General features: G+C 48.3%; 1 protein-coding gene and 1 long non-coding RNA gene across 2 annotated transcripts; one reads left to right on the top strand and one right to left on the bottom strand.

Moving 5' to 3' along the window:
* Positions 1-2,518: 2,518 nt before the first annotated feature.
* On the bottom strand, positions 2,519-20,588 carry CYTH4 (cytohesin 4). Its single transcript, XM_048302269.1, has 13 exons — positions 20,501-20,588; positions 14,603-14,685; positions 12,566-12,666; positions 12,251-12,317; positions 8,879-8,997; positions 8,432-8,512; positions 7,690-7,802; positions 6,988-7,136; positions 5,857-5,968; positions 5,375-5,451; positions 4,940-5,011; positions 3,971-4,125; positions 2,519-3,648 (listed from the first exon to the last, which is right to left on the bottom strand). Exons 1-13 carry the CDS (start codon positions 20,517-20,519, stop codon positions 3,576-3,578), a joined length of 1,221 nt encoding a protein of 406 aa, XP_048158226.1. The 5' UTR covers positions 20,520-20,588; the 3' UTR covers positions 2,519-3,575.
* LOC125325332 lies at positions 5,675-14,609 on the top strand. Its single transcript, XR_007203281.1, has 3 exons — positions 5,675-5,777; positions 12,582-12,785; positions 14,012-14,609. It is a non-coding gene; the product is annotated as an uncharacterized LOC125325332 (long non-coding RNA).
* Positions 20,589-27,852: the final 7,264 nt, after the last annotated feature.

The raw sequence follows: 27,852 nt of genomic DNA, 5'->3' as shown, positions 1-27,852 counted from the left end.
CTTGAAGAAGGAAGAAGTCCCTCAGTGGGTCCTCCACCCTCAGGTATCCAGTTGCTTTCCAACCACCAAACATAAGGGGTGGGAGACAGGAGGAACTGCTCCTGTTGGGCTCACAAATCTGACCATGCCATTCCAACCAGCTCCAATACAGAGGGGCTGTGCTTCTTTCCATACAAATGACTGATCTCAGAGGGAGAAGACTGGCTCCCATCCCTCTGAGGCCATTGCAATAGCCTTCCATTCCTACGGATTTGTGGTACTTGCTGACGAAACTGTTTTCCCCTCTTGGTGTCAATCCCTGCCCTGCTGTGGAGGGGTGAGGCACAAGTGCTCGCACAGAGGGAGTTAAAAGGCTGGCAGTCCCAGTGCATATAACCCTGTTTAGCTGGCAGAAAAGAGCTCCATGATTTTCCTGTTGTGCTGAAGGCTGTGTGACACACAGCTGAGGAGTTTCAGGCCTGACAGGAATAGTTTCTCTAATGGGTGCTCTCACCTTGCCACTGAACACCACCCCTGGCCAACTTGCATGCAGAGTCTTGCCTCCACTTGCTCCTGAGCCCCCATCACCAAGAGCATTCACCCCCTGGCAAAGGACAGGTTCAACTGATGTCCTTTGATCACTCTCAATCCATAATTCAGTCCAGTCTGCCTCTATTTGTACGCTGTCCTTCCCCTCCACCTCACAGAGATTTTCTCTACCTAAGCTGTAGTGCATGAGGCTGCTGGCTCTCCTCACAGCTGCTCCATCTCTGTCACTGCAAACAATTTCTAGAATGCCTTTTTAAAATGTATTAGCCTTCCAAAAAGGAGCTGATAAACAGGGGACAGCAGGACAGGAAGGAGTGGGGAGGAGGCAGGATGCAGCAATGTGGTCTATTCCACACATCTGCAGCATTCTCCTCCTCCCAGCCCTTTTATGAAAATAGATGGACATTTATTATGAAAAGGAACAGCTGTGTGTGTGCAGGAATCCTTAGGCAGGCAGGGAATAAGGGTCAGTCTTCTGTGTGTTATGTCTGTGTGAGCCACACACGCTGCCTATGAGAAAGAGAAATGCCTCTACCATCCAGACAGCAATCTGTCAGACTGAGCATCTGAGGGGCTCTGTGTGTGCCTGTCTGTGTGTCTGTCCATGTGTCTGCACCTGTGTGAGCTGCTGCAGCTGCCCTCAGCAAAGAGAATGCGTGATGGTGGTGGTCAGCAACACGTTCCCTGGTGGTGCCATTCGAGCTGCACAAGTCATTCCGATCATAAATTTCTAAGGGCTCCAAGAGAGTCTGTCAAAGCACACAGACATGCATGGGTGGTTGGTTTTAGAGACCTATCCTGAGACACCCGGGCCAATACCGAACACACAGGTACTCAACAGGCTTGAGGTCAAGGACACCACTCAGAGAGAGCACGTGTTGCATTGCTGGTGGGCAACACCATCGTGTTTGTGACACTGAGGAGACCGGCCTCGTATAGCAAGGGCTTTAGAAATGCATTCTCTGTGCTGCAGAAACTCATACTGTCTGTCTCCCTACTTCAGTTTCCAGGAGAGACAAAACATGGTCCAACCCTTCCTGACTCTTGTGGTTAGTTTGATGGATGGAAATTACACAATTGCCTGTCTCTGTGCATTGTTTTGCCTCTCTCAAGTTGTACTTCCCACCCTGTCCCCACTAGGAGTAATTTCACTCTGCAGTGTGTGGGTATCTAAGGGAAGAAGGGAGGAGAAAGGACATATGCAGCCTGAAGAGAATTAGAAGGGTTGGGGATGAGGAGGAATGGGGAAGAGCTTGGATAGACCCTGCTGTCACAGGAATGATCCAGGTAAACTATAGGGAGGGCTTAGCCTGGATTCCCTCACCCAACAGCAGACCGTGGGTAGAATAGAGATGCCAGACTACATTTTGATGGCTTTTGTCACACAGAGTGTAAGCCTGAGAAGCACCTAGAACAGACATTTCCCACCCCAGTCGTAGGCTCTGGGGCATCTCCCACCAACCAGATGCATATTTGTATTTCTCTTACATATATGGGAGACGTTGCCAAGATAAGGGGCCATATCCTGACTTCTCTTCCACCTCTGGACACGAGCCTGCCTCCCTGCACTAAAGCCAAAGCAGGAGTGAATGTGTGTGTGTAAGCACGTGTGCTGCAGAGCAGTGGGCAGCAAACTCACTCTGTATCACATCAGTAACAAAGAGATTCAGCGCAGGAGACATTTGAAGGCATGAGCAGAAGAAAACCTTCACGTTCCTTCTCCAGGGTGAGTGCGTGCTTCAACTCCGAGATACGCTCCCTGCCTCTGGAAATTAATTCACCATTCCTGTGGCTTGGGTGAAAATAACCGGAATGAATAATGGGGTTGTGCTGGCCCTGCTGCAGACTGCCTGGTAAATACAGCCCTCTGCAGGAAGGAAAAGGCCAAGAGACTGCAGTGGTGCTCAGGCTGCTCTGCTGGGCACAGGAACATGACACTCTTATCTCACATCCTCTGACTTTATCACAAAAATGACCATGTTTCCCTGAGTTCTGGGCTTGTTTTAAGCACTTTTATTTCTTTCTTTACACAAGAGACAAAACCCCCAGACTCCAGATTATACCATTGTGTGAAGATGGGAATGAATGCCTCTGTGTGTGTGTTCAGGCGTGGGGGAGGCATATGTACCTCCATTTTTTCATGCCATCTGGCTGCAAAACTTGAGATACAAAACCCAGGCCTCTGAGCTGCTCAAGGAACCAACCTTTGTTGGGGAGCCATCAGCCGGAAGGAGAGCTAGTGTTTGGGTTTCTTCCCTAAGGAAATCTGTGGTGGTCCATGAGTCTCAAAAAAGAGAGCCAAAACACCCAGAGCTGCTTCCCTGGTCTGACAGCATCTCTGTGCTCAGTTAGCCCTTATGTTGAACAGGGATCCAGTACCTTTATCTTTTTCAAATCTATGACTCAGTCACAGAACGGGGACTTACCAGGATTACAGCCCTCACTACAGGCTTTGTGAAGGGGGAGAGAGGGATTTCTTCTGAACTGAGGGCTTCTTTTCTTACTTTGACCTCTGGTTTCACAGTGAGTTGCTAAATAACAGCGGCCTCCAGCCCACAACCACTACACATCTGTTCATGGAAGAGAAGCCACTGGGGCCATTCTGCTCTGCAACTGACTGGACCATGCTCAGCTGCTCCAAGAGAATCTGCATGGTCCCTCAAAGAAAAATACCCTGACCTGGTGTGACGGCAGGAGGGGCTGGAGACACAGTGCAGACATTCCTGTCTCCTCTCAGATCCTGTCCCACATGTCTGGGGCTACATGGGAGAACCCAAAGGCCAGCTGCTGTTGAGCTGTTATGTTCAGACACGGGCAACCCCATGCCCACACTTCTGACAGTCCTCAGGGGATCACACCCTGCACCTCTGCCTTCAGTTTGGAAAGGGAAGAAGCAGAGAGGGCAAGCTGTCCTGTCAGTCATCTGCCTGCCAAGTGGGAGGCAGAGGGAACCAAAGCTCCCAAACTTCTTCACTGGAAGAGCCCAGCATGAGAGGGAAGCTGTCCAACAACCTACACCTTCCTGATGCCAGTGACCAGGTCACAGTTCAGTTTTTGCTGGCAATCTTTTTCTTACGGGCAGAGACCAGATCATAGAAAGGATCCTGTGTGATGCTGGTCCTGGAAATAAGAGGAAATGAGAGCAAAAGTGAGAGATTTAATGATGGAGAGCAGCACAGACAACTTAAATGAACTTGCACAGAGACACCACTTATCAAAATGTAGGACTGGAGACCTGCAGACTCACAGCAGAGAATTTAGCCGTGGCTATAGATTCTCCAGAAGGGACTTCGAAACTCTTTAAAGTCAAGGGGTACCATAGCTGTTAGACTGAAAACATTTCTTTCCACCCCCCTTTCCAAGCTCTGATAGCCAAATAAACTGTGTGACCATTTGTCCCTGGGGCTGAAAAAAGACAACTCAGGCCTCAAGTTCTCCTCACCGTATTGCCTCAATCCACTCATCACGCTCTGCTGGAGTGGCTGCTGAGATCTTGTAGGACTGATGCTTGCCTTCAACCACCTTCCCATCCCCATCTGTTTTGCAGGCTTTGATCTTCTGCCCTTTGCAGTTGGGATTGAAGAGTTCAAAGCAGTTCTGTCCAAAAGGAAACAAAATGGAGCAGTAGGATAAGACAAGGGGACCAAGGAGACTGCTGCCTTCAGCCACAGGTGACAGGCTCAGAGAGCTTCCAACGGGGAGGAGTCTGTCTCCAAAATGCAGCAAACTCCATCCTTCCCCACCCCAAAAATTTCCTTATGAGTTAGATGACTGTCCTTCTTAGGTAAATACACCCTTCACGTGAAGGACTGGACACCAAAACAGGCTTTATGGAGAGATGGAGCATCAGCACTTATCAAAACATACCTTCTGGGACCTGTCACTCTGCTCCATTCGTGAAAATCCCTCCCCCTTTTCAGTAGAGGCAACATCCTCTTTTTCTGCCTGCCACCACACAGATAGAAGGCACTTTTCCCAGAGCCATGACACATCGAAGAGTGGGTATCCACAAAAGACACACAGAAGAAATGTGTCACTTCCTGGGCAAGTTCCCTAACACCAACAGCTCTGTTTGGTCTACATGTGCTGTAACTCATTGTGGAGAGCCCCGAGGAGAGAAATTAAACCCACATCTCCTGGTGCAAAACAAGTAGGAAGTCAGCTGTGTGCCCCCCTACGCACACGTACACATGTGAAAACATACAATACAGTCAGCCAAAGGACAGCTCTCTACTCACACCAAAACCATAAATTAAAAACAGAGTTGTGTTGAGATGGGGGCACAAGGCAGTTTGGAATGGCACTTCCCCTCTGAGAAGCAAGTAGAGTAGGAGTGATTTGTGTGCACCTTGTCTTCCCTCCAACCATCTGATAGCCTGTGTTGGCAGACTGCCAACCAATGGAGACTTACTGGCTTTTTGGGATCATTCACCTTCCGGACTGATAGGTTCTCCAAGGGGATAATGCCCAGAGGCTCTTTGTCCTGAAGGCAAGGAAACATGAATTAACACCCCAAATAGCTCCCCAAATCTATGCCACTGTTTAGAACCTCTCTGATTTCCCCTGTGTGGGCCTTTGTGGAGGTGACAAGGGCAGAGTATGGCTGGGGAGACCCCTTCCATTGACACAATGGGGAGTTCAGTCAGACCACAGCTGCAGTGTCCAGCCTCTATCCTCCTCCAGACCAGAGGTGAGGATACAGCATAGGAGAGAGTGGAGCTGTGAGTTCAGTCTGGGAGCACGGGATAAAAGGGAGAGACTTGCCCCCTACCCTCTGCTCCTCCCTGACCCCTCAGAGGCTCATAACCACCCAGGACAGTTTCCCAGCCATGAGTTCAGCCTTTACCGTGGTATATTCAAAGTAATACAGGCAGTTATCGGTCAGAATGAACCAACGGCGTTTCCAGGTTTTCACACGTCCTCCTAAAGGCAGTGAGGTTCAGAAGCCATTAGTCACACATTTTTCTGTCCTTCCCGCAAGCCACGCACACCCAGTCACACCCTCCCCGCTCTCCCTGTAGGTGAGCCCCAAGGAGACACCACTGAGGTGATGCCGTATGATAGACACACACACGGAGCCAAATTTGCTTGGATGGGGCTGGGAATGGGGAGGGATATGTTTCTGAGTCCCTTTTTGAGCAGACAGAGCCTGCAGGAGCTGGGACGAGGGAGCAGGCAGCCGGTTCCAACAGCAGGTGTCAGCCTCAGCCCATGGCAGCAGACAGGAGCGAAGGACAGAGGAGATGACGGTAGGTGCCCGGGGGAGATTTGTGGTGGGAGGCAGGCAAACCGGGAGGTCAGAGGAGCTAGGGGAGTCTTCCCCCTCACCTAGTTTCAGCAGCCAGCCTTCACGGTTAGGGTTGAAGAAAGTGTGGGTGAGGTCGTTGCCATCGTCCTCTGGTATGGAGAACGGCTCGTTCTTTATGCTCTCAAACAGATTCTGCCCCAGAGCATTGGTGGGGAAGGAGAGAGAGAGCGAGCAGAGAGAGAGAGAGGGAGGAAGAAAGATTGATTTCTGACAAAGCTTGTACACAACTATCCTAGGTCCATCTGGTCCACCACTATTTTTACAAGGGAAGCTGGGTGAAGGGCAGGGGAGCACACAATGAGCACTAGGGGTAAAACAGTCCCCAGTCTGCACCTCACAGGGTCTCGGGGGGAAAAGGGGGAGGTCACCAGCTCTTTCCTGCATCTCGTGTCATAAAAAGAGTCTCAGTTTGGAAAATCACAGCCACAAGATGGTGCTCCCATAGCTAGACAGGCTGCAGTGACCAAACCCAGCCTGTCACGAGTGCTGCTGTGGGTAGTATTAAGGCACTAGGATAGGACTCAACACGGCAGAGATGTAGCCCCATTTAGTCCCCGGGCTGGTGGTGCCAAACACTGCCGGGCAGTGCAACGTAGAGACCAGCACGTAGAGCTACGTGCCCACAAGGAGGCACATTTCACAGAGCCAAAGCTTTGGCACTGAGGGGCACAAAGGGTGGCATTCATAACAGCACACAGTTACAGTGAGGCAGGTTACTGGCTTTCAAAGGACACTGATATGTTGCTCACATCATTGTATTTGCCATCATTTATTACACAAAAACCAAGCCAAAGAAAAAAAAAAAAAGACTACAGGCTCCTGCAACTTTCCTCAAATTGGCTACAAGAAATGACACTCTGGAGAAAGCTCTAAAGCCTCTACCCTGAGGGCATGCTGCTCAGCAAACCCAGGTATGGGATGTAGGCAGCCTCTCTGACACAAGACAGAAGTTATTCTGCCCAGGCTGGCTGGGTGAAGCCAGACACATAGCCAGGCTGCCCACCTCTACTCTGCCTCCCAGGGCAGGTCCCATCCCTGCTGACCCTTTGGGAAAAAGCCAGCTGCAGCTTTGCTAAAGGGTGCATCCCCTGTCTCTGCACCTTTGCTTCTCAGTGGACCCCAGGGGATGAGAAAATGGGAATTCTTCTTACCTTTAAAAGCTCTTCTGGCAGGTCCCCTCCATTGTCAATGCCTCTGTTGATGGACACAAACCTTTCAAAGTGGGGTTTGTCTTTCACATTGGGGTTGTGCAGGCTGGTGTTAAGCATGATGATAGAGAAGGAGAGTACATAACAGGTATCTAGCAATGAGAAAGAAAATCAGGATGGGTGGCACTTGTCTTAGAGCGCAGATCAATCCACACCTAAGGTGGCTTGGTTTCTAGTCACTGAAGAAGAGAGTCATCCTCTCATTTGCAGGAGAAGGGACCTGTTCCCCCTGCTAGGAGAGAGAGGAACAGAGCCAATCTCCTGCGATAGAGGTGATTCCATGCCCTCAGGATAATGGGGCAAGTTGGGCAGATGCAGTCTAGTAACAGCTCTGCCAGCAGGAAAGTTTCTGCAGACCCACATTTGTCAGGGCTATCCTTGCTGTGATGACATAATACCTCATGTGAGGCTGGGAGCCCTTCTCCAGTCTCTTGCCCATTGGGAGGGCCTGGAGCACAGTAGCAAAAGGAAAACTGAAGGCGCTCAGTTTATTGAAAAGCTTCACAGGAACTGGGCTGCCTCCTTTAGCTTTAGGGGAAACACACTTCCAAGTGATGCTGCCTGTGCTCTGTGAATGGAAAAGGAGGGCTCCTCTCCCTGGCAAACAGCACAGCTCAGCTTTACAGGCCTTCTCCCCATATGCACCTGTGGACTGGAACACTCCCGGGTTACACTTGCAGTACCAGTTGGCAAAGGCCTCCATCATCCGGTCAATCTTCTGCGCCTCCCCAGGCAGCCGGAAGCTCCAGAGGAACTGTCTGTCAGGAGCAGAGTGCCAGAGAGTTAGTCAGGTTGGGCCCAAGGGACACTGATGCCTCCCCTCAACCCACACAACACCATGAACTTAAGAGAAGTCATCCCGTCACACTGGGGAGACAACACAGCGCACGGAGCAGGAGCTCTGCTCCTCCCTACAAACTGCCTGGATACATCAGCCTCAAACACCCCAAATGCAGGAAGCAGAACTAAGCCTCCCAGAAATCATGGCTCTGCTTCCCTAATGAGAGGCCTGCAAGGCAGCAGAGACCTCAGGAGAAAGAGTCCTGCCAGGAGGCGGCCTGTAATAAAACGAGGTGCCCTAAAACAGGCACTGAGGAGAGACATGTTTCCTGCTGCGAAAAATAACTTTTACCATCCCCCCACTGAAGCCACAGTGACCCACTTTTCTGCACGTGGCCAGTCCAATCAACGGGCCATGAGAGTGTTTCCACCCCCCCGAGAAGTTGCTGACACCTCACAGAGTAACAGCCCTGGAGCCAACACACACAGCAGGGCCTTGGGAAGCTCCCATTTCAGCCCAAGGGAGCTTCCTGACCTTCCTGGGTGGCCAGACCCAGTGGCTGAGCAGGTTCCAGCGCTGCCCCCTGCACCCAGCACGCTCACTCACCTCAGCGCCTGCACCAGGTTGAGGTTGGCAAACTGGTGACATGCCACAAAGGCCTGGAGGATCTGAATGTTTGTGGGGTCCCTGGGAGAGGATAGAGGGGAAAGGTCAGAAGAGAGCTTTGGCCCTGCTCAGTTTGGATGTCCCTTGGTGTGACAACATGCACCTGGCTCCACCCCAGTCTCACTTCCCCTCTGACCAAGAAGAAGCCAAGGCACACACTCCAGTCTGAGAAGACCAATCCCATTACAGGCAGGAGGAAAGGTAGCCCATACAGCCAGCCCTAGTCACACCCCAAAGACCCTCCCAGGGCTCTCCTGCCGACCCAGCCCACGGTGGTTGGAGATATCTTCAGTCCTGGCACCTGGCCACAGGTCATCCAAAATGGTTGTTCAGAGGGCCCAGGCAGGACAGAGCCTCCAAGGGGTCTCCTCACCCTGGATTGCTCACCTCCCACCCAGGTAATCCCCAATGGCTGTCTTGTTCAGGCCTTCACCCTTGTGGAGGAATCTGGCGATCTCCTGCAGGTCTGAGGACAATACCTGGTGCTCGATCAGGTACTGGATGCCCTGGGGAGAAGAAGTAGGACAGGGAAGTAAAACAGCTCTGTAGTCTAATGAGAAGGTAGGATCCCATCACTCTGATATCAGCCTTCCTTAGCTTTGATGGACTTGCCTCCTCTGTTATTACCCAGCCTCTTCATGGGTGTAAGAAATGAGACAACTCTTAAAAAGATTAATTTATTGAAAACAGAAAAATTGAAAAATGACAGAAATTAGAAAAATATAAAAATTTGGGATCCTATGGCTCAGTAGATGGTATGCCCCAGGAGCGCAGGGATTTGAGATCTTCTGGCTGAGACAGCACTAGACCTCAGGTAGAGAAAAAGAACTTGCAGTGCTGGGCTGACTTTAAAAAAAATTACTAAAAGCCCCTTAAAAGGGGTAAGGCTTTGAATGCCCAGCACTGATGTCTACCACAACCACTGATGTCTAGCCTGCAGAGAGCAAGAGGGGAAAAGAGGCCCCGCCTCTCTGCTTCATCCTTTTTATAGTGTCTTTGCTCCGCCCCCCCAGTCCGCCCACAGCCCGCCCCTTCAGTCCAAAGCGATTGGTGCTTTCCCTTTGATGGATCATCTCCGTCCACCAATGGCTCATTGTTGTCAGAGGGGTGGTATTAGTTGAGATAAGGGAGCTACAATGCCTTCATTAAAATTCAGGTATTCAGGTTGCCATGGAGCTTGCCTGCAGAGTAATGGCTGTGGCTAAAAATAGCTGCTGGCTATTAGAATTAGAACTGGGGTTTTTGGCCTTGGAATCAGAATGCAAGTGAAAACCACCTAAAAAGGTATTAAAATACATCCAACACATCTCAAAACACTTGTAAAAGTATACAGTAAACACAGGAAAGGTAACTCTTATGGTGTACAAGTGGTTTGAAGTTTGAAAAGGGAGCATAAGTTGGTGATTTTAACTGGGGAATTTTAACTGGGAAGGGTGCAACTCTCTTAATAAACCACTTTGAACAATTGAAAACACTGATAATGGAATTGGATTTCTGTACCTGGGCTGATGGGTTAATTTTAAGATTCAATTTAAAATATTTAACTCAAAATTAATTAATTAAAGCACTTAATATGCAAAGACCAAGCACAAATAGGGATTTCATGTATGACAATGGGAGACCACAGCCATATTCTCATCTTTATTCAATTCTTCTTCATCCACTAAGGGTTGCCAGTCCCATTTTCATTTCATCCCTAGATTAGGCTAAATGTTTCACTGGGATGGAAACTCAAACAAACAAAATAGGGCAATGTAGATTAAAAGTCCAAAAAGGAAAAGTCAAAATAATTAATTTTAATATTTTTAATCAAAATGTCTTAGTGTTCTGTTCCTAAATGTCTTTTCCTAAATTAACTTGAAAGAGAAATTGTTTGTTTAAAAGAAGGCATTAAAAAACGTACTCAGACAAAAAGATATGGACTTGAGACAACTTAAAACAATTTTTTCCCAGATTTTTCCTCTATGCCACAGAACAGAGAAGTTCCAATGTTTTCAGCTCCATCCCTCCTAGACAATAAGGATGGAATATGCTTTTTAAGGAATATAGAGGGTGTGAATTGGGTTGTGCAAAGAGTCAATATCCTATTTTAGAGAGAATATCATGATTTTCAAAGCCAGAGAAAAAGCTGAGGCTTTTTTCAAAATACTCTTGACAATATCTAACAACTCTGCAGTTCTCCAGACCACATTGCAATTCTCCTTGCAATATACAATAAAGGAATGAAAATTGTTTCAGATCCATCAAAATGTTCTACTTCAACAGAATCATTTCACTTTCCCTTGCAATATATATGAAACTATTTTTAAAATGCCCCAAAGAAAAAGCAGTTTTAAAAGAAGAAATTGAAATTTTTGTGAGATTTTTTTTCCACTCTATTTTCCTTTCTTTTTTCCCCAGATGGATTTTCAGTAAGATCAATTTAATTTTGAAAAGTATTGCAGTGATGATGGGGCCCCATTTTCCAGAGGAAAATGTTTCTCCCCAAAGGTTTTTATCAGCCAGATTCCTAATGCTTACCTCCTCTAGCCTCAGGAACTTTCCATGGGATCTTGGAGATAGGAACTCATTTATAAGTGTCAGCATTGCATGGATGGAGTGTAACCTTAGAAAGGAGGGGCAAAGAAATTTCCTTGCATTGCAGCACCTCCCACTCTCTGGCATGTAGCAAGAGGGGGGCAATAATCAGAGATCTGCATTATACAGGCACACAGTAGATAACATTTTGACCAGTCTGATTGGCATTGAACTCATAAAGCTAAACTGGTCTGGGGTTAGAATTAGTTCGGGTATTCCTGCACAGCGTGGCACAGCGCCACAGAGAGAGATGCCTTGGGGGCTTCGAACCAAGGTCAGGCAGAAAGGCAAAATAAAACCTACTCTCATGCAGGCTGTAAGTACTGATGTCGCTGCTATGGACAGCTCCCACTGGCTAGGGTGTGGACACAGGGGAAGGCATCTTGACACTCTCAGCAGGACAGAGGAGGCATGAAAAGCTGTCACGCAGAGCAGCAGCCAGCCGAGGTGTCAGCTGTGGTCGCCAGCTGATGATCAGCTACCGTTTGATCACAGCTTGTGGTTTCCCTTGAAGAGCTCAAAAAGTGCTCCACCAGTCAGGAGGAAGGAAGAGGGAACTGTTTCTCTCACATCTTCTCTACTTAATCATGATGGTTTTAGAGCTTTCTGCAGAGGGCTGAAGGCTATGGAGTCTTCACATCACTGGTCAGTGCCCCAGAAAGTGGAAAAGCTGTGTTTAATCCCCAGTTCAACCAAAACCAAAACTGCTTCCAAACTGACAGAGGCAGCTTGTCCTCTTCTGTTCTGAATGAGCCAAGGAACCTGACACACTCTCAAAACTTCTCACCTTCTTCTTACTTCATCCTCCTCTATCACACTATAGCAAATTCCTAGACTCTCACAGTCAAGAAGGGCAGTGCTGAAGGAAATCTGGCTCTCATGGCATGCTGGCAGTGTTCAACCATCCTCCCTTTACTTCTCCTAGGTTTGGGTTGAACTGTGTGGCGTGGCCTCTAAGCACATGACCGGGAGGGAGGCAACACAGCTTGATCACATCAGAAGACCTCACCCAGGGGCAGCAGGGTGGAGGCTGCTCCTAATGGGGGCCCTAGTGAGGTAGGAACCCATCCCCACAGTCCCCTGCCATAGCTCCTTCCGCATCGGTGGCTGCAACTGGAACGGCAGCCAGCAGAGGCTCTTCCTCCCAGCTTTATCCTCAAAGGTGGAATGAACAAATCCTACCTTTTCAGGATCCATGTTGAATTTCTTCCTGCCCAGGGACAGAATTTTATCCCTCTGTGACAGCTTGCTGCAAACACAAAAAAGATAGGAAAAGTCAAACTTAGAATAAAGGACCATGTCATTTCACTCACAAGGTAACTTAGATATCTCAAGGACAGGTGTCTGACTACCCAGGAATAAAGAGAAATCTAAGAGGAGAGAAGGGTATTCCTGGCCTCATTTCCCTGTCCTTGTTGTGAGCTGAATCCCAGCAGTGTTTTTGTTTTCTCTTCAAAAGAGAGACTTTGTAAGCAAAGGAATACTCATTCCACTTGCCTGGTCTGCTCTCCAGGATTATCCTCTGTCTCTTGCCTCTCCTCTGCATGTTGGAAACACTCGATCTCTGCAAACACCTCAGCAATCTCTTCCTTCAGCCTCTGCAAAAGAAATATCAGGAAGATGAAGGCAGTGGAGGGAAAAACAGCAGACACACAGAGCATGTCTTACTCATGTCTATTGTCACTCAAGACTGGAAAAATCAACCTTAATCAGTGTGGTGAGTGTCAGAGAACTGACCCCACTGTTGATTTCAGTTCCTCAAACAATGTCAGATGCAAGAATCCTTCCACTGTGCCCATTTCTTTTGAGCTTTTACTTTGCATAGCCCTGCTACACATCCAGGAAAGGAGAAGTGGAACTGGTATCTGTGAGATCAATATGAACCTGAAGTGGCTGTATTGTGAAACACAGAATTTTTAATGTACCTGTCATTTAAATACCATTGAACAGATACCTCTCTTCAGGTGACAGGCAGGGGAAGAAGGGTTATTTTATGACAGATCCTTTCTCATCAAGGAATGAGGATGTGGATGGAGCACATAATCAGACAGAGAAACTGAATTTCTGCAATATCCCATAATTTAAAAGATCATCTGGGTTTCAGTTTTGCTCTGGCCACCTTCTGTTGTGCTTCATTGGTCCACAGAGCTATGAGTGTTCCTTACTAAGTTTTAGGTGTTACACAAATGTAACAGAGCCATGATCTCAGATCATGAATTTCAAATGATTCTCAGTTTTGTTATTTTATTCACTGCTGTCTTTTGCAGTGTTACTGGCAAGCCGAGACCCATCCTCTTTCCTCCTCCCCTGACCCCTTCCCCCAGATATGCCCCCAAGTCTTTGTGTTTAAGGGTACTGATAGATATTTTCTTAAAAAATCCCCTGGGGAAAATATCTCTTTTCACCTAAACTCATTCTGCTCCACTGGACAATGTGTACGCCATTGCTTAATAGTTTTGGGTTCTAAAGTATGAGTTTGTGCAGCCTAGCAACCTTTTGCTGTCCATAGTGGGCAAAAAAATGTGGTATTCCTATTCAAGTGTCCTGCTTCTTACAGTGCCCATCGCCTGTTCTGAAAATTGTCAAGAGAAGAACCACACACAAGCAAATCACAGGCACACACACTCATAACCTGTTTTGTAAGAGGGGACAAGAGACCATTCTGGTTTGCAGCAGAGAGAGGAGGTCTGGAAGCCTGAGAAGTAATATATAGTTTGGCTTAATCCTTTACTCTATGCCAGGAAATATTGCAGCTATTCCCTAGGCATCTGGACAGCTTCATGTTGTGGGAAAATCAGTCCAAGTCCAATGATTCAGTGCAATAAGCTCTCTCAAATGGGAAACCACATTTCAGGGTGGAGGCAGAACGGAATAGAAAGGGCACAGCACTATGCAGGACTGCGATGCAGTCTTAGTGACTGATTTTGAATCTGTTACTTTCAGACATTTTAGGAGGCACTGGAGAAATGGTTGGGTCTGCTAAAAGAAAAGAAGAAAAGCAAGTTCAGCCACAGAAACTTGTGTGGAAGGTCCTGCCATGAGATGTCTTCGAAGAGACAGGATCCTTCATGGAGGACTTGTTAGAGGTCCCCAAAGCAAACAAAAGTTTGATAAACACAGGGGGATGCTGCAGGTAACCAGGACTGATATGTCATTAGCAGGTAACCAGTAATTAAAAAGAATCATAAATGCTGAGCCTGATGCCTGCCAGTATGACTTACTGAAGACATTTCTTTAATCCCAAGTATGCAATCCCAGCTCATCCCTGCTCATAATCTGATCAGCCTTTCTCAAGTATCCCATTAGGGCAGCTGATGATTCCTGCAGCAGAGAGCACCACAGGCTGGATGCACCCTGGTGGCAAATAGGCCAGGGCAGCCTGAAGTTTAAAACTGAGGTTGGATCATGACAGAGAAAATGTCTCCTGTGCAAGAGCGCTTCTGCATGGCCTGGACTGTTGTTATGTGAGGATGCTCCTTGGTGAAGACAGATTTGGGAAGGCTAGGCAGGCACGAGGGACCAGATGGTCCTTACCTTAATATCATCCAAAAGCTCCTGTTTGTGCTTCCTGATTGTCTCTATTTCAGCCTCTTCAGCCTCACTCAAGTCAGTTGACTCTGGAAGAATAAAGATGCCTGTGAGAACACTGCTGGGGCCAACATATCATGGACAAAGCTGTCCCAACCTCTCAACACTTACACTCTCCCAGGGTCATGCCACAGCAGCTCCGATTTCTGTGTTTCAGCATCTGTCCTCTCTGCTGTTGCAACCACTGCACCTCACCTTTGCCTTGAAAATGGTTCTCAGTCCAGAGTGTGCAGCACAGACCATACCCCACTCCTCGCAGCCAGAGGCTGTGCACAGCCCTCTCAGCTGACCCTGCAGACACCCACTACCTGCTCAGCCAATTCTACTCAACCTGAGCACAGTGAGTAAGTCTCACCAAATGCTCTCCAGTGGTTTTTATGTCAGTCATCTTTAGGTACCGAAAATCTGTGACCTAAATACTTCATCTACATCCAAACATCCCAAGAAAACCACTGGCTTCATGAGTTGATCTGCCATAGCCAGAGTCAGAAATGGCTTAAGTGAGAAAATCGAGGTCTTTCAAGTGTGAGGGCAGGATCTGGGGGATGAAAGCCTTGCTGAGGAAGGAATGTCTTTGGGAGGCTGTTGTTCTGTGGACAGCAGAAAATGCAGAAATATGAGTAGGCTTCCTTGTAATGTACAGGAACTTAAATAGCAGCAAAGCCAAGGAAACCACAATATGATTCATAAAAGGCCTAAAAGAATTGGGGTGACAGAATTACCGCTAAATATAATCCAGGTGAAACACAGCCTCCTCAGCAAGCAGAATGAGAAGGCTGCAGCCCTAGAGAGGACACAAAGCAGAAGGTGAGGCCCCAGGAAAAAAGCAGAGCTCGCAGAAGGCTGAGAGCTCTGGAGGTCACTGCTGAACTTGCAAACAGGATCTTTGCTGCACCTAAACACTGCAAGATAAAGCCTACCCAGGAAGCCAGGTCAAGTCACTGGATGCCCTGCTCCACTGTTTCATAAGACGAAATCCCCTGGGCCTCCCATCTTCCCAGAAAAAGGGGAAGTAGCACTAGTTGCGTTGGAAATTCTTTTAGTGTGGATCTCACATGCAAAACAACTGCTATAAATATGAGTGGAAGAAAAAAAGGGAAGGAAGCAGCCACGACAGACAGAAGGAAAAGCGACAAGGGCAATCATCTTCGTATGCTTCTTTCCTGTCATGGCCACAACAGCTCAGAAAGACCCGCCTTTCCCAATCCTAATCTCTCCCCCATCTTCCTGGCTGGTTGGGTTTCCATGTGCTAAGTATGTTCCTGTTACTTTTCTCAGGCTGCAGCCTCTCTCCTGTCACTCCTTCTGCTGGTTTCAAGCATTGCATTCCCTGGGGAGAAGCTGCTGAGTCTGTGGGAGTAAAGCACTGGACAAGGATCCAGCATGAAGCCAGGCTGGGAAGGACCCACGTGCCCTCCCAGCCCTGCAAGCAGCCCTTGTGAGGAGCTGCAAGAAGCTGACTGATTGCTGAAGCCAGTCAAGAGGGAAGGAAAACCTGTGGCATCCAGAAGCTTGTGACAGCCAAATCCGTAGGTGAGGGGAAAACCAAAGCAGGCAGGCAGGTTAGCAAACAAAAGATAAACAAACGAAAAGAAACCACAAAGAAAACCAACCAAAAACATTCAGTGGCTCTCCTACTTGTTAGGTGGGTTGCTGACTTCCCTTTGAATGTCAGCCCTGCGCCTCTGAGCAATGCCCAGCTCCTTCAGTTTAATTTGTGTATGCTGCAGTTGTGGTGTCTGCAGGAGATGAGGCCATCCTCTCCGTCTCTCCAGTCGTATCTCTCTCACTCCTGTCGGGGCTTGTAACTGTGGAATCACTGCGGTTATTCTTTGACAAATTACCAGAGTCCTTTTGCCCTGTATTTCTTTCCACAAAAGCACTGTAGGAGGACATACCTGAGGAACCTTGCCTTCCCCTGCCCCACCAGCAAACTCTGTGGTGTGGCTGGTTGCTTTGCTTCAGTTGTTCTGTGTCTACTAAAGCAGCCTAAAGCATCTCAAAGAGTCATGAGGCTCCCAGAGGACGCCATCTCACCCACACGACCCCCAACAAGCCTGTAAATAACACAGTCCCCCTTCCTCCTGAACGTCTGAAAACCCCAACTCCCAACTGCCCAGTTTGTCAGAATGAGAAAAGTGTGGGAAGGACTGCGTGTGTGGGGAGGGCAGGGGAGAAAAAGAATGAGTCATGGAGAAGGGGAAGGAATCAAGGGGTAAGAAAGCAGGAAAGGGTGACATAGTTTGGAAGAAAATCAGATGGATGAAACTTGCAGGGCAATTTAGACTGAGCTGCAGATAGAGTCCTTGTTAGGTTTCCTATACAGCTTAAGTCCTTGACTGCTTCGGAAAAGAATTCTGAGGTCCATGCCTGCACATTACTCCGCTTCCCTAACAGGAGGCCTGATGCTCTGCTCTTTGGAGGGCATTCATCACTGCTACTGCACACTTTGGGGTCTGCACTTGGGGGAAGTGAACACAGAAGGCTTGTCTGGGGAACCTTCTGCAGAAAGGCAGTGAAGGCAGCGGAGGCAGCTAGGCAAGCAGCAGGTGAGATAATAGAGCTGCTTTGCCCTTGCTTCCCCTCTCTCTCCATGTTGAGAACAAGCTGAGCCGACAGGAGAGGGACATTCAGAGGGAAGCACTGCCTGGCTCACTCTGGACACTTGCAGAAGCAGAGGGAATCCAGCCCTATACCAAGGGATTGAGGAATGGCTTCAGCCTTGTCAGAGTCCTCAGCACCACCTCAGTTCCACTTCCCTCTAGGACTAGGTCAGCACACAGACGAAGCACAGCCCTGGTCAGGGTCCCCTGCACAGGGGGAAATTTCACCCTGATGAAGAACACACCACAAAAACACCCGCAGATTTCAGAAGGATGCTGTCAGCCCAACCAACACTGAAGTCTTCCAGTTCAGACACACAGAAACCCTGTCCAGAGAGGACATTAGGTTGTTGTTTGGAAAGTCAGCAAGTGTTGAAAGGAAAGTGTCTCAGCATCACATTTGTGGGTCTTACACCTGCTCCTGAGGTTGTTTCCCCACTCTCAGGGCAGACCCAGACTCCACGAACTGACCAGGATTGTGTTTTCAGTGCTGTCACTCAAAACAGTACACAGACTGCAATTCCTGTTGTGGGGACTTATGCCTTCAGCCTCCCCATCTAAAGGGCACATCGGAGTTACCCAAACATCTGGGTACTTGTGTGGCCAGCAGAGAGTTCTGTGTGCGCTGGTTTCACTTCCCATTGTGAAGGGTTCTGCTGAACCACCAAGTGCTAACCGAGGCTTTCAGTCCCATGGAAAATTATAGGAACAGGGAGATGGCTTTTGAAGCACAGAGGTAAGTGGGAAGTGACCACCCAGAAGAGCTGGAAGGAAGGACTGCAGAAGCAGCAGTGGAAGGTACAAAGAATGACTGTATCTGTAGCACTGCTGCCGACCATCCATGTGTTATACACCCACGGTAGGACACCAAAGGTTCATCAGGCCCATTTGTAAGGCAATGGAGGGCTTTGAGTGTAGCTGCTAAAGGGTTTGGGCACCTCCACCCATGGCAGCACACAAGCAGAGCAGCCTGATGGGCAGCTTCTGCCTGAAGGAGGCTCTCTGGTAGAAAAACTTCACCTGAAATTCCTTTTCTATTTTGATATGGCTTCTGTGTCATCTCCTGCACAGACCACCACCTCCACAGCCAGGTGCTAGCCTAATAGCAGAGAGATGACAGAAAGCCTTCCAGCTCCTCAGTTCCCTCCAGCCGTGTGTGTCTCCCTCCAGCAGCCACTCCACAGGTCTCTGCCAGCTTGTGTCAGAAGAAATTCAACATAAATCCCAACAGGTTTAATTTGCACATTTCAGCTATGGGGGGAAAGGTGGGAAGAAGAATTTATGTTGTCTCCTGGTCCCCTTATCCCACATGACAACTTACATCCATCCTTCAGGATAACTTCCAGTGACTTTTGACTACGGCTCTTACCCCACACATCCCAGCACAGGATACCACAGTACTAGTCTGCTCTCCCATGTTTCACACATCCAGCTCAAGGGCTTGGCACACCAGCTCTGTGGCCTCACCCAGACAGTCCTGAGAGGGTTCTGAAGGAGGCTGGAGGAGGACACACACTGCAGGGAGAGCAGCCTCCCCAAGGTATCAAGTCTCACCTGCAAACAGATGTGTACCTAACAGGACCATTGCCTCTCCAGGTAGGAGTGGCCCCAGTGAAAGGTGTACTCACACTTCTGACCTCCAGGACAATCATGCCTCAACTGAGCAATTCCAAGTGCGTTCAGTACTCTAAAGCTCACTGGGAAACTGTTGCTGGTGGCAGCCTTGGCTCCCAAGGGAGTTCAGCATCAAACAAACCCACTTTCTCACCCAGCTGTGGAATGACAGGATGGGATTGAGCAAAAACATCAGTCAGAGCCAGCACATGTCTCCAGGCATTGCCTGTCTCCAGGCTCTGCCTCTACCCAGAACTGAGCAAACCCACACTGTGCCTGAATAGGATCTCATTGTGCTACTTCAGGGTGTACACTTGCTTGAAAGTATGCTCACTTGAATGTGTAACTCTCAAGACATAATTAACTCACTAACACCTAACTTGAGTGAATGACTGTGTCAGACCTTTGGTTAGGAGACCCCCAGTTTCTGTTGAAGGCACACCCCAAAATAAATAGAAAAATATGAGTTATCCCTCCTCCTGTCCAGTTTGTCCTGCAGAAGCTTTGTCCACAGTTGCTTTCAGGTAGTGAGGGCTGGGTGATCAGAAGAGCCCCATTTTCACCAACATTCAACACCAGACAGATGCTGGCAAGAACTCAGCTCCCAAAGGTACCATCAATTTCCCTGACAAGCAAGGCTGGTATGTGGTTTGAGCAAGCCCTTTCCTTGGCTACACACCTCAGAGCTAAAAAGTGCACAACAGCTGTTGAAACTGGGCACTTCTTTCTGCTTTCACTCTGTGCTCCATATCCCATACACAAAAGCCTGAGGGGACAGAGTCAAAACGAGAATAGACATTGCAAGGTGATCCTTTTTCTTCCTGGCCTTTGTTCAGCCTGTTCCCATTCATCTCTCCCACTTTGCTGGCTTTGTGCAGACACACACTCAGAGCTTCCTCAGCCAGAAGCTGGAAATGTTCAGTCTGGTGGTGTGCCTTTCCTTGCTGAATCCCAAGCACTTTATCCACCACCTGCCAAAGCAGGAAATAAAAGCTAAGATCTCTCAGTTCCTCAGATGTGGCTTATTTCCCCTCACCCACATCTGCCCACTGAGATGGTTTCAGGCAGGCCCACCTGTAGATCACTTGGAGCTTCTCGAAGCCTATTACAGTGGTTTACCTCTAACATGGACAGAAGCACAAGAGGCCCCAGTACCAAAAGCCTTGCAAGGGCATTACACTGGGATACCCAACTGCATGAGAGGCTCCACAAAGGCAAACCAGATCCTGGGATCTGTAGGGAAACACCACTGAAGAGCTTCCCAGAGTTGCATGAAGAGCAGCCAAAGCCTGCAAGTGCTCACCCCAGGTGTCACATACATCATTGACACCGAGGAGTCAGTTCCCAGCTCAGCCCAAGCAACCAGAGCAGTAACACTCTCAGCACAAAGGCCCATTCAAACCAGTGAGAAAATTTCTCTTGATGTGAAAGGAGAGCGAGTAAAATGCCCAATGCTGAAGACTGACAAGCAATTAACTGTACCACCAGGGATCTCCCAGCATGTCATTCCTCCAGCCACCAGCCGCAGCATCCACTCTGGCTGCTGGGATCTCATGGTGTGCTCTGCTCCATCAAACTGAGTGCACAGCCCTCACCCCATGAAAGGCACACAATGATTGAGGCTTACCAGCAGGACAAAGATCCATCCTGAAGAGCACGATATATTTTCAACACAAGGGTTGTTCCTCCTTGTATTTGGCTTGTTCAGATGCTTCACAGAACCGAAACTTGGAGCCAGCGAACAAGACCGCAGAGGCTTTGGGGGGGCGGGTTTCCCTGTGACTCCTCCCTTTCCCTCCTCATCCTCCCCCCCCAACCACCTCCCCCACGATCACATGTCACAAGCTTGTAGCAGTGGAGGAAAGTGTGTGTGCATGTTTCGATGAGCTAACAGGGGCTCATTGGCTACCTCGGAAATAAAAATGCACAAATGTATTTCCATTCCAGCGGCTTTTTGGGGATCTCTGTTTGAGGAGACTAAAGTGAGCAGTGAGAGGCTTTCATCCGAGATCCTCGGGGGGGGGGGAAGGAAAGGAAGTTCTGGATTCGGAAAACCCATCTGATTGGGGAAGTGGTTTCATTTTAAAGGGAAGATTCTTCCGTGTTAATTCTGCAGCAGGTTGGGGTGGGGGCAGGGATGGGGATGAACACTCCAGAATTGGGGAATTGTTGATGGAGGGGAAAATAATGTCGTCAGACTCTTCTGCCTCTCTCACTGCTCAATAAGGCACTTTAATTGTAGCTCCTTCCCCCCCTCCCCCCAACAAACTGTTTTTCTCGTGAAACCTTGTAAGTAAGAATAGAGTGAACTAAGAAGAAATGCAGTCCTCTCTCAGGTTTACCAATACTGCTGCTGGTGAGAGAGCTGGCATTAGCAGGACTGTTGTGAAGGCACTTGTGCTGCTCTGTTCTCTTGTGAGGCACAGAGGTGCTCTTTCTTCTCCAAGCCCTCCACACAGCTCCAGGAGGCTGTACACACCACATCCCCTTGGGTTGTTTTTGGTTGCTGTGTGATTTATGCGGTAGACCTGTGCTGTAGGCAATGTGGGGAAAATATCCTCATGCAGGAGAGGACCATGTCAGAGCTGTAAGAACTGATGATTGAATAAATAGGTCAAGGTCAAATTCAAAACAGGTGTAATGCCCAAGTGCTCTTGCCTCTTCTGGCAAGATTGGAGCTGTAGAGGGTTGGCTTCTCTCCATCCATGAACACTTTCCTCTGAAGCACTCTACATCCTCAGCTCCCCAACCTGCTGCTGTACTCATGGCAGTCACGGCAAAACAGGGCCAGACTTGTACCTGCCATCTTTCCCCGAGACAGCAAGGTAGAGTTTGCAAGAGCATTGCACGTGTAGAAAACTAAGAAAAGCTTGCATCTGTGCACACTCACCACCACATAGAAGAGGCTCCTGTGAGACTGAAGGTCCTTGACTCCCTAGGAAGGGAAGAGCTGTAACCTTCCCACATTCCCATTCGCTGAGTCTGGTCTGAAGTCCTCTGGAGAGAATAACTGGCCCTTTAGAAGGCTTGATGTGAAAGGTATGATCTGCCTGAACACTCTGGCTAGGGTCCATTGCTCTAGGGCCATTCAGCCTCACAAAGAAAGACACAGATTGCCCTCCCTTCCTCCCAGTCTCTTGTATTTGCTGTAACCTGCAGCTATGCTGTAGGTTCAATGCTGTTACTGGAGTGGACAAGAGCTCTTATGAACCTCCAGTGAAGAGTGGGAGATATCCCCACCTTAAACATGTCAAGTGGCAGTAGAAATCCAGAATGAATGTACACAGGCAGCTGTAGGCAGGGTCACAAACAACCTGTGATCTTTAGGAAGAGTCGGTGGCAAACATTTAGGACTCACTTTCCACAGCCAGTTTCAATATTTACAAAGAAGCAGCTAGACACTTACCTGGGAGTAAAAAAAAAAAGGATAAGAGAGTGAGCTACATGAATGCGAACTGATTTCAAACTCTTACACCCATGTCTGTCCACATTCTTCATTACACACAATGTCCACACCTAAAAGCTATCAGAGGCCTGCATTTGGGTCACAAATTTTCAAAAACCTACCCTTTGTAAACTAAATTTCTGTCTTGAGATTCTGGGCCACATAGGAGGAGAATTCACTGCTCCACAGTCTGGCCCAGAGCCCCCAGTTTCTTCACTGGAGCTGGTTCTGGTGTGTCACCTCCAGTCCTTCCTTCCATCACTCTTTTCTACAAAAAATAGTTTCAGCAGTATTGCAGCTGACATCAAGCAGACATGTCAACCTAAAGTACTCCCTTGAAGGTGTGCTCTTGCCTGTCTCAAAGGTAGGAGACATACAGGCAGCTTGATCAGGGCTGCCCTTACACACGTGTGTGTGAGCAGGACAAACCACAAAGACCTGCAAACACCAAAATGGACACCTCTGTACACTGCAGAAGTACTGTCAGCCACTCCAACAGAGTACAAAACCTGGCCCTGTGTCTCTCCTGCATACTTCCTTCATCTTTTAGCTCCCTGATGTTTCGTTCCAAAGCTTTTCCTGCCTGTCTGTTGGAATGCCTGAATGCCCTGTTTTGAGACCTTGTTACTCTTTCAGTTCAATGATCACCTCCACTACTTGCATACCTCTGGTTCTGCTAGCCTTGCTTGTGACACTTGATGCACTTTAAATGCTTTCAGTTATTTCAGCCAGAGGAGTCTGAATGGGAAATGCACTGATAAAAAACTGCATGAGTCTGTGTCATGTGAAAGCAAAGCACCCCTGAGATGTTTCCTCGTGAGGGTACACAGCAGATAGGATCATATAACTAAACGAACCCTGGAGCATCTCCCATTCTTTCCAAAGTGCAGGGTAAGGATGTCTCCCTGTCCAGGTCCCTAGTCCTCCACCAATTCAGATGGTGGACAAACTACTTCAGTTTTAGGCTTACCCTGGAGCAAAACAACCAGTTCCTCTCTTGAGGAAACCTAGAACCAGATGAGGAGTCAGTCTGCTTGAGCATCCCAGACAGGCAACATGGACCTGTAGTCAACTCAGATGGATACCAATACTACCCCAGCCAGCAGTGTGTCAGAAAATGCCCTTAAGGTGTCACATGTTCTGTGGTCATGGCATCAAAAGACCGTGAATAGACTACAGAACAGAACTTCGATTATTTCAAGTAAAAAAGGTAGGGGGACAGCACCCAAAGAAAAACAGTGACAGAGAGAATGAGGGAGAAGGGAAGGGAAGGGAAGGGAAGGGAAGGGAAGGGAAGGGAAGGGAAGGGAAGGGAAGGGAAGGGAAGGGAAGGGAAGGGAAGGGAAGGGAAGGGAAGGGAAGGGAAGGGAAGGGAAGGGAAGGGAAGGGAAGGGAAGGGAAGGGAAGGGAAGGGAAGGGAAGGGAAGGGAAGGGAAGGGAAGGGAAAAAGGGAAAATTAATCATGCCCTAGGGATATAGAATCATCAAATATATCCTAGGGGAGCTGAGGTTTAAATGCTGTACAGTGTGGTCAGAGCTGCCCACAGCCAGTGGCTCAGAGCCTGTGGGTTCTCCCACAGGTGTCATCAGCAAGGCCAGTGTGTGTGCAGTGGGGGCATCCAGGCTGGTCCAGCATGCTCACCTCATCAAGCATGGGCAGATTAGGCAGACTGCTGCAGATCAATACTCCAGGCATTAGTCCCTGTGCCTCCTGTGCCAGGGACCAGTTTTTCTCCCCAGATGCTCCCTGACTGCACACAAAAACTTAAATTTGAGCTGGAAATAACTGTTGTTCTGGTGGTCACGATGGAAAATATCAAAGCAATAATGTGGGTGCACTTTCCCATTGCTTGGTACAGACTTAAAATAATTGTGTAAATAGAAAGGAAATATAAATATTTCCTACTACTTTCAAGGGGATAAAGACAGGGACAAAGTGCCATGTATTTCTCTGTGCTGAACATATCAACTGTATTCCCACAAGTCTCCACAGAGCGACAAAGTACAGATCTGTTCAAATACAATAGCCCCTCCAGGAGGCTTAGGCTGCCATTCAGGTTGGGCTTAGGGACTGGAGTCTATTTTAAAGGTAGAAAGATGGCAATTATAAAAGGCCATAGGCAAGAAGAAACCCTCTTATAAAAATTACAGAAGGGCCACTTAGAGTCTGATAAACTTGAATGAAGAGCCAGAGGGATTTTTTTGTTAGGCTTGAAAGTGCAGCAAGATTGAAGCTTTATGTCTTTGAAATAAAATGGTAGAAGGGAAGCACAAGATTTTACTTTGGTAGTTCAGGAAATATTAGTCTTATAAAACAGAGTAGCTATAGATTTCCTTAGTACTCTAAACAGCTCTTTTCACTTCCCTGGTGCAGCCTTCCTAGAAGACATCATCTCTTACAAGCAAAGATATGTATTAGATGTGTATTCACGAAACACAGTATATCTAACATCTGATAATGTATAAAAGTGCTAGCAGGCAGGGGAGTCAAGTCATGCAGCTGACACTCAAGTTTGAATTCACACATATAATCTCTAGTCCCTGTTACCTCCCTTCTACAACAGGCAGGTGAAAAATGTTGTTCAACTGTCTAAGCACCTTGTGGGAAAGAATGCACAGTCAGATATTGATCTGTATTTATTGCCAATAAAGTGGCAGACTGGTATCACCGAGATGGTGGTTGTCACTGCCTGAGAATAAAATATCTCTGGGAATGGAAACCCATATCAGCATCCTTGGGGACCTGCAGAAGTACAGAGAACCAGATAAGGGCAAGCCACGAAAACCCGGTATGATTTAGTGTCTGTGAACAATTTCTCGACTGAGGGAAGTGCACATGTGAAACAACCATCCCAAAGAGCCTGAAGCCCAAAGGTTTGCGCCATGCTCTTCTGCTTACCCACATCCATAATGGAGAAGAGGAGGAGGAGGAGGTGAATCTCTTTCAGTGCTCCAGGTAGGAAGATGGCAATGGACCTGCTGTTTTGGCCCGAAGTGGAAAGGCTGAGAGCAGCCACGCTCCAAAGACAGAGAAGCATCCATGACACAAGGTGTCAGGAACGGACCACCTGCCCCTGACTGCAGTAGTAAGCACCTTTTGCAAGTTGAGTTGCTTATGATGGATGTAAATGTAGGTAGTTTGTGTTCAGTGAGGCTGGATTGGAAACGTCATTCTTTTTCTAAGCTTCTGTTTGATTGAACAAATTTAGGCTGGAGAGGAGGGCCACATCAGAAAACAGACCCTATACGAAACAACTCCACAGCCTCTCTAAGAGGGACTGCAGAACATCATCGCCCACTTCAGTTATGATCTGAGCTCTGAAGTCAGGACAGGCTTTTCAAGCAACTGTGGCAGTCTGAGAAACCACAGCTGTGAAGGCGGGAGGGGAAGCAGCAACGGGGAGGAGTGGGAATTTTGGAAAAGAGAAGCAGCAAAGCAAGAACTAAAAGCAGGAGACAGATGGTATGAAGCTGTGTCAAAGGGGAAGTGGGAAGGTGCAAAAGGGGAATATAGGAAGTGGGGAGAGTTTGCAGCCCAGTCAGGCTGAAGCAAATTAATGTTTACCCTGGTGGGCACCCAGTGCACAGAGAAAAGTTCTCATGGCCACTCAGAACTGCCTGAGAGAGAGGTCACATCAAATAAATCCTATCAGGACTCAAGGTAGTGAGAAGACATGCTGTGACTATGTCCTGTGTGTGCAAAGAGATGAGCCTTGTGCTGTCTCCATGAAAGAATCCTCCCTGCTATTCTGCCTGTGCTGAAGGACAAGCCTCCTGCTCAGCTCCTGCCCTCCTGTACATGGCTGTGATGTGCAAATGTCATTTCTGAAAGAGCCTCCTTACCTTTTTTCCATCGTCCTTGAGGGGGTAGAACACCACAGAAAGAGAGGGAGAGGTAGGTGGTCCTCACTGCTTTGGGTCCTTGTGGGGGAAAACAGCATCATGCATTTCCTCCCTGGGCTGCAGTCTCACATGGGTGCCATGCAAGCCCAGCACATCCAGGCTGCTCTGAGGTGATCCAGCTCAGGACCCTGAAAGCCTCCCAGAACAAAAGTGTCTCACTGAGCAATTAATTCCCATTAGCATGTCCTTCAAACTCCGCAAAGGGAACAAGAAACCCCAGACGTGTGCCCTGCTGCTCATGAAGAAGGAAACTTGTGTCAAGAGCACCTCTTGGTGGTGTGAGAGGACATCAGAGCAGCAGCAACACATCTGTATGTGCTCAGTCCAGGTTTATGGGCCTATTTCCTGCAGGTTCCTTCCTTTTCCTGCAGCGTGTACAAATGAAAGGTTTTAATGCAGCAGGTGCCAGTTGTTCTTAGAGTGATTACTGTATGTGTTATTTGAGTGTAATATCCCATTTTTAAATAATCCCATTTAATCCCATTTAAATATGATGGAAAGAAATATCCTGAAAGCTTTTATGTAGATCCCTGTTGTCCCTCTACAGAGGCACTGGTGGAGGAAGGATGTTTATAGATTCACAGCACGGACCTCTGACTGGACAGGAACTGGCTGTCCATTGCAGCTGCAGGGAATTATCCTCCAAAAGTAATTTGCCCAGAAATGGGCTCTTGCCAGGACTTCACAGCTCATTGTTGGACATGCAGAATTACAGTGCCTTTTACATAGGGCTCACCTGAACGTGGGTTTCCACAACAATCTCTCTTCCCTGACCAATTAACTGGTCTTCTTCTTCTCCAGTCTCTTCCACACTGCCAGTCCCACAAGTCCATATGCCAGACTTTGAGGACAAAAGTAAACACCGGTGTTCAGGTGTTCAGCAGGTCAGTGGTCCTCGTTCGTGCCTGCCACCAGGTCCTACTATGCCACTGGTTGGTCTTCCATCCAGTCACCCTTAGCTTGAATCCTGTCCCTAGCATCCCCATATTACTCCCTCCCAGCTAAGACTCAATGTATACTCCAACTTTCCCCAGCTCTTTCCCGCTCAGTCCCCATCCTTCTCACTCCAGATGTTCACTCTCTTTTTCCAACCTGCTTCTCCCCAGACACATAAGAGTTATTGGAAACCCTCAGAGAAAACATATGGCGAAAACTGAAATGTTCCTTTGGAGAAGCTGATTCCCAATGCAGTTTCAACAATGCCCAAAAAGGGGTTAAATCCCTGCTTGCCTGTCCCAGGCTGCCTGCCCAACCTAGATTTCTCTGAATCTTCGTTGGCTCTACCAGCTCCAGCTCCCTCAGCCCTCACTTGTCACCCAGATGTCTCCCATAGAGAGCTCTTGATGTGCCCAGGGAGTCAGAATGGTTTTTCTCCATCCGCCAGCCGCATTCTCTAGGGCCTGATACACCTGCCTTCTCTTCTAGCTGAGATCTTATCCCCTGGCCCACTCTATTCTGTGCCTGCCTGTCCTTTCCAGCTGCCCTCTGTAAAAGCCTTTGTCCCTCTCTCTTATGTCCTTCTCTGACCTGTATTCGTGTGTCCCATTCCTGCTCTCACTTGCAGAGGTGGCAGTGGGTTTCCTTCCTCCCCTTTCCCTACCACCCACAGAGGGAACACCTCGTACAGCTGG

The sequence above is a fragment of the Corvus hawaiiensis genome, chromosome 4 (genome assembly GCF_020740725.1).
Source record: "Corvus hawaiiensis isolate bCorHaw1 chromosome 4, bCorHaw1.pri.cur, whole genome shotgun sequence".
Classification (NCBI taxonomy): Eukaryota; Metazoa; Chordata; class Aves; order Passeriformes; family Corvidae; genus Corvus; species Corvus hawaiiensis.
This window is presented reverse-complemented; position numbering and strand designations above follow the sequence as displayed.

Coding starts and splice junctions, on each gene's coding strand:
- CYTH4 (XM_048302269.1), bottom strand. Junction 12,667..14,602: donor AGCTTTTGGATGATATTAAG/GTAAGGACCATC, acceptor TTTCTTTTGCAG/AGGCTGAAGGAAGAGATTGC. Junction 4,126..4,939: donor TGAATGATCCCAAAAAGCCA/GTAAGTCTCCAT, acceptor CCTTTTGGACAG/AACTGCTTTGAACTCTTCAA.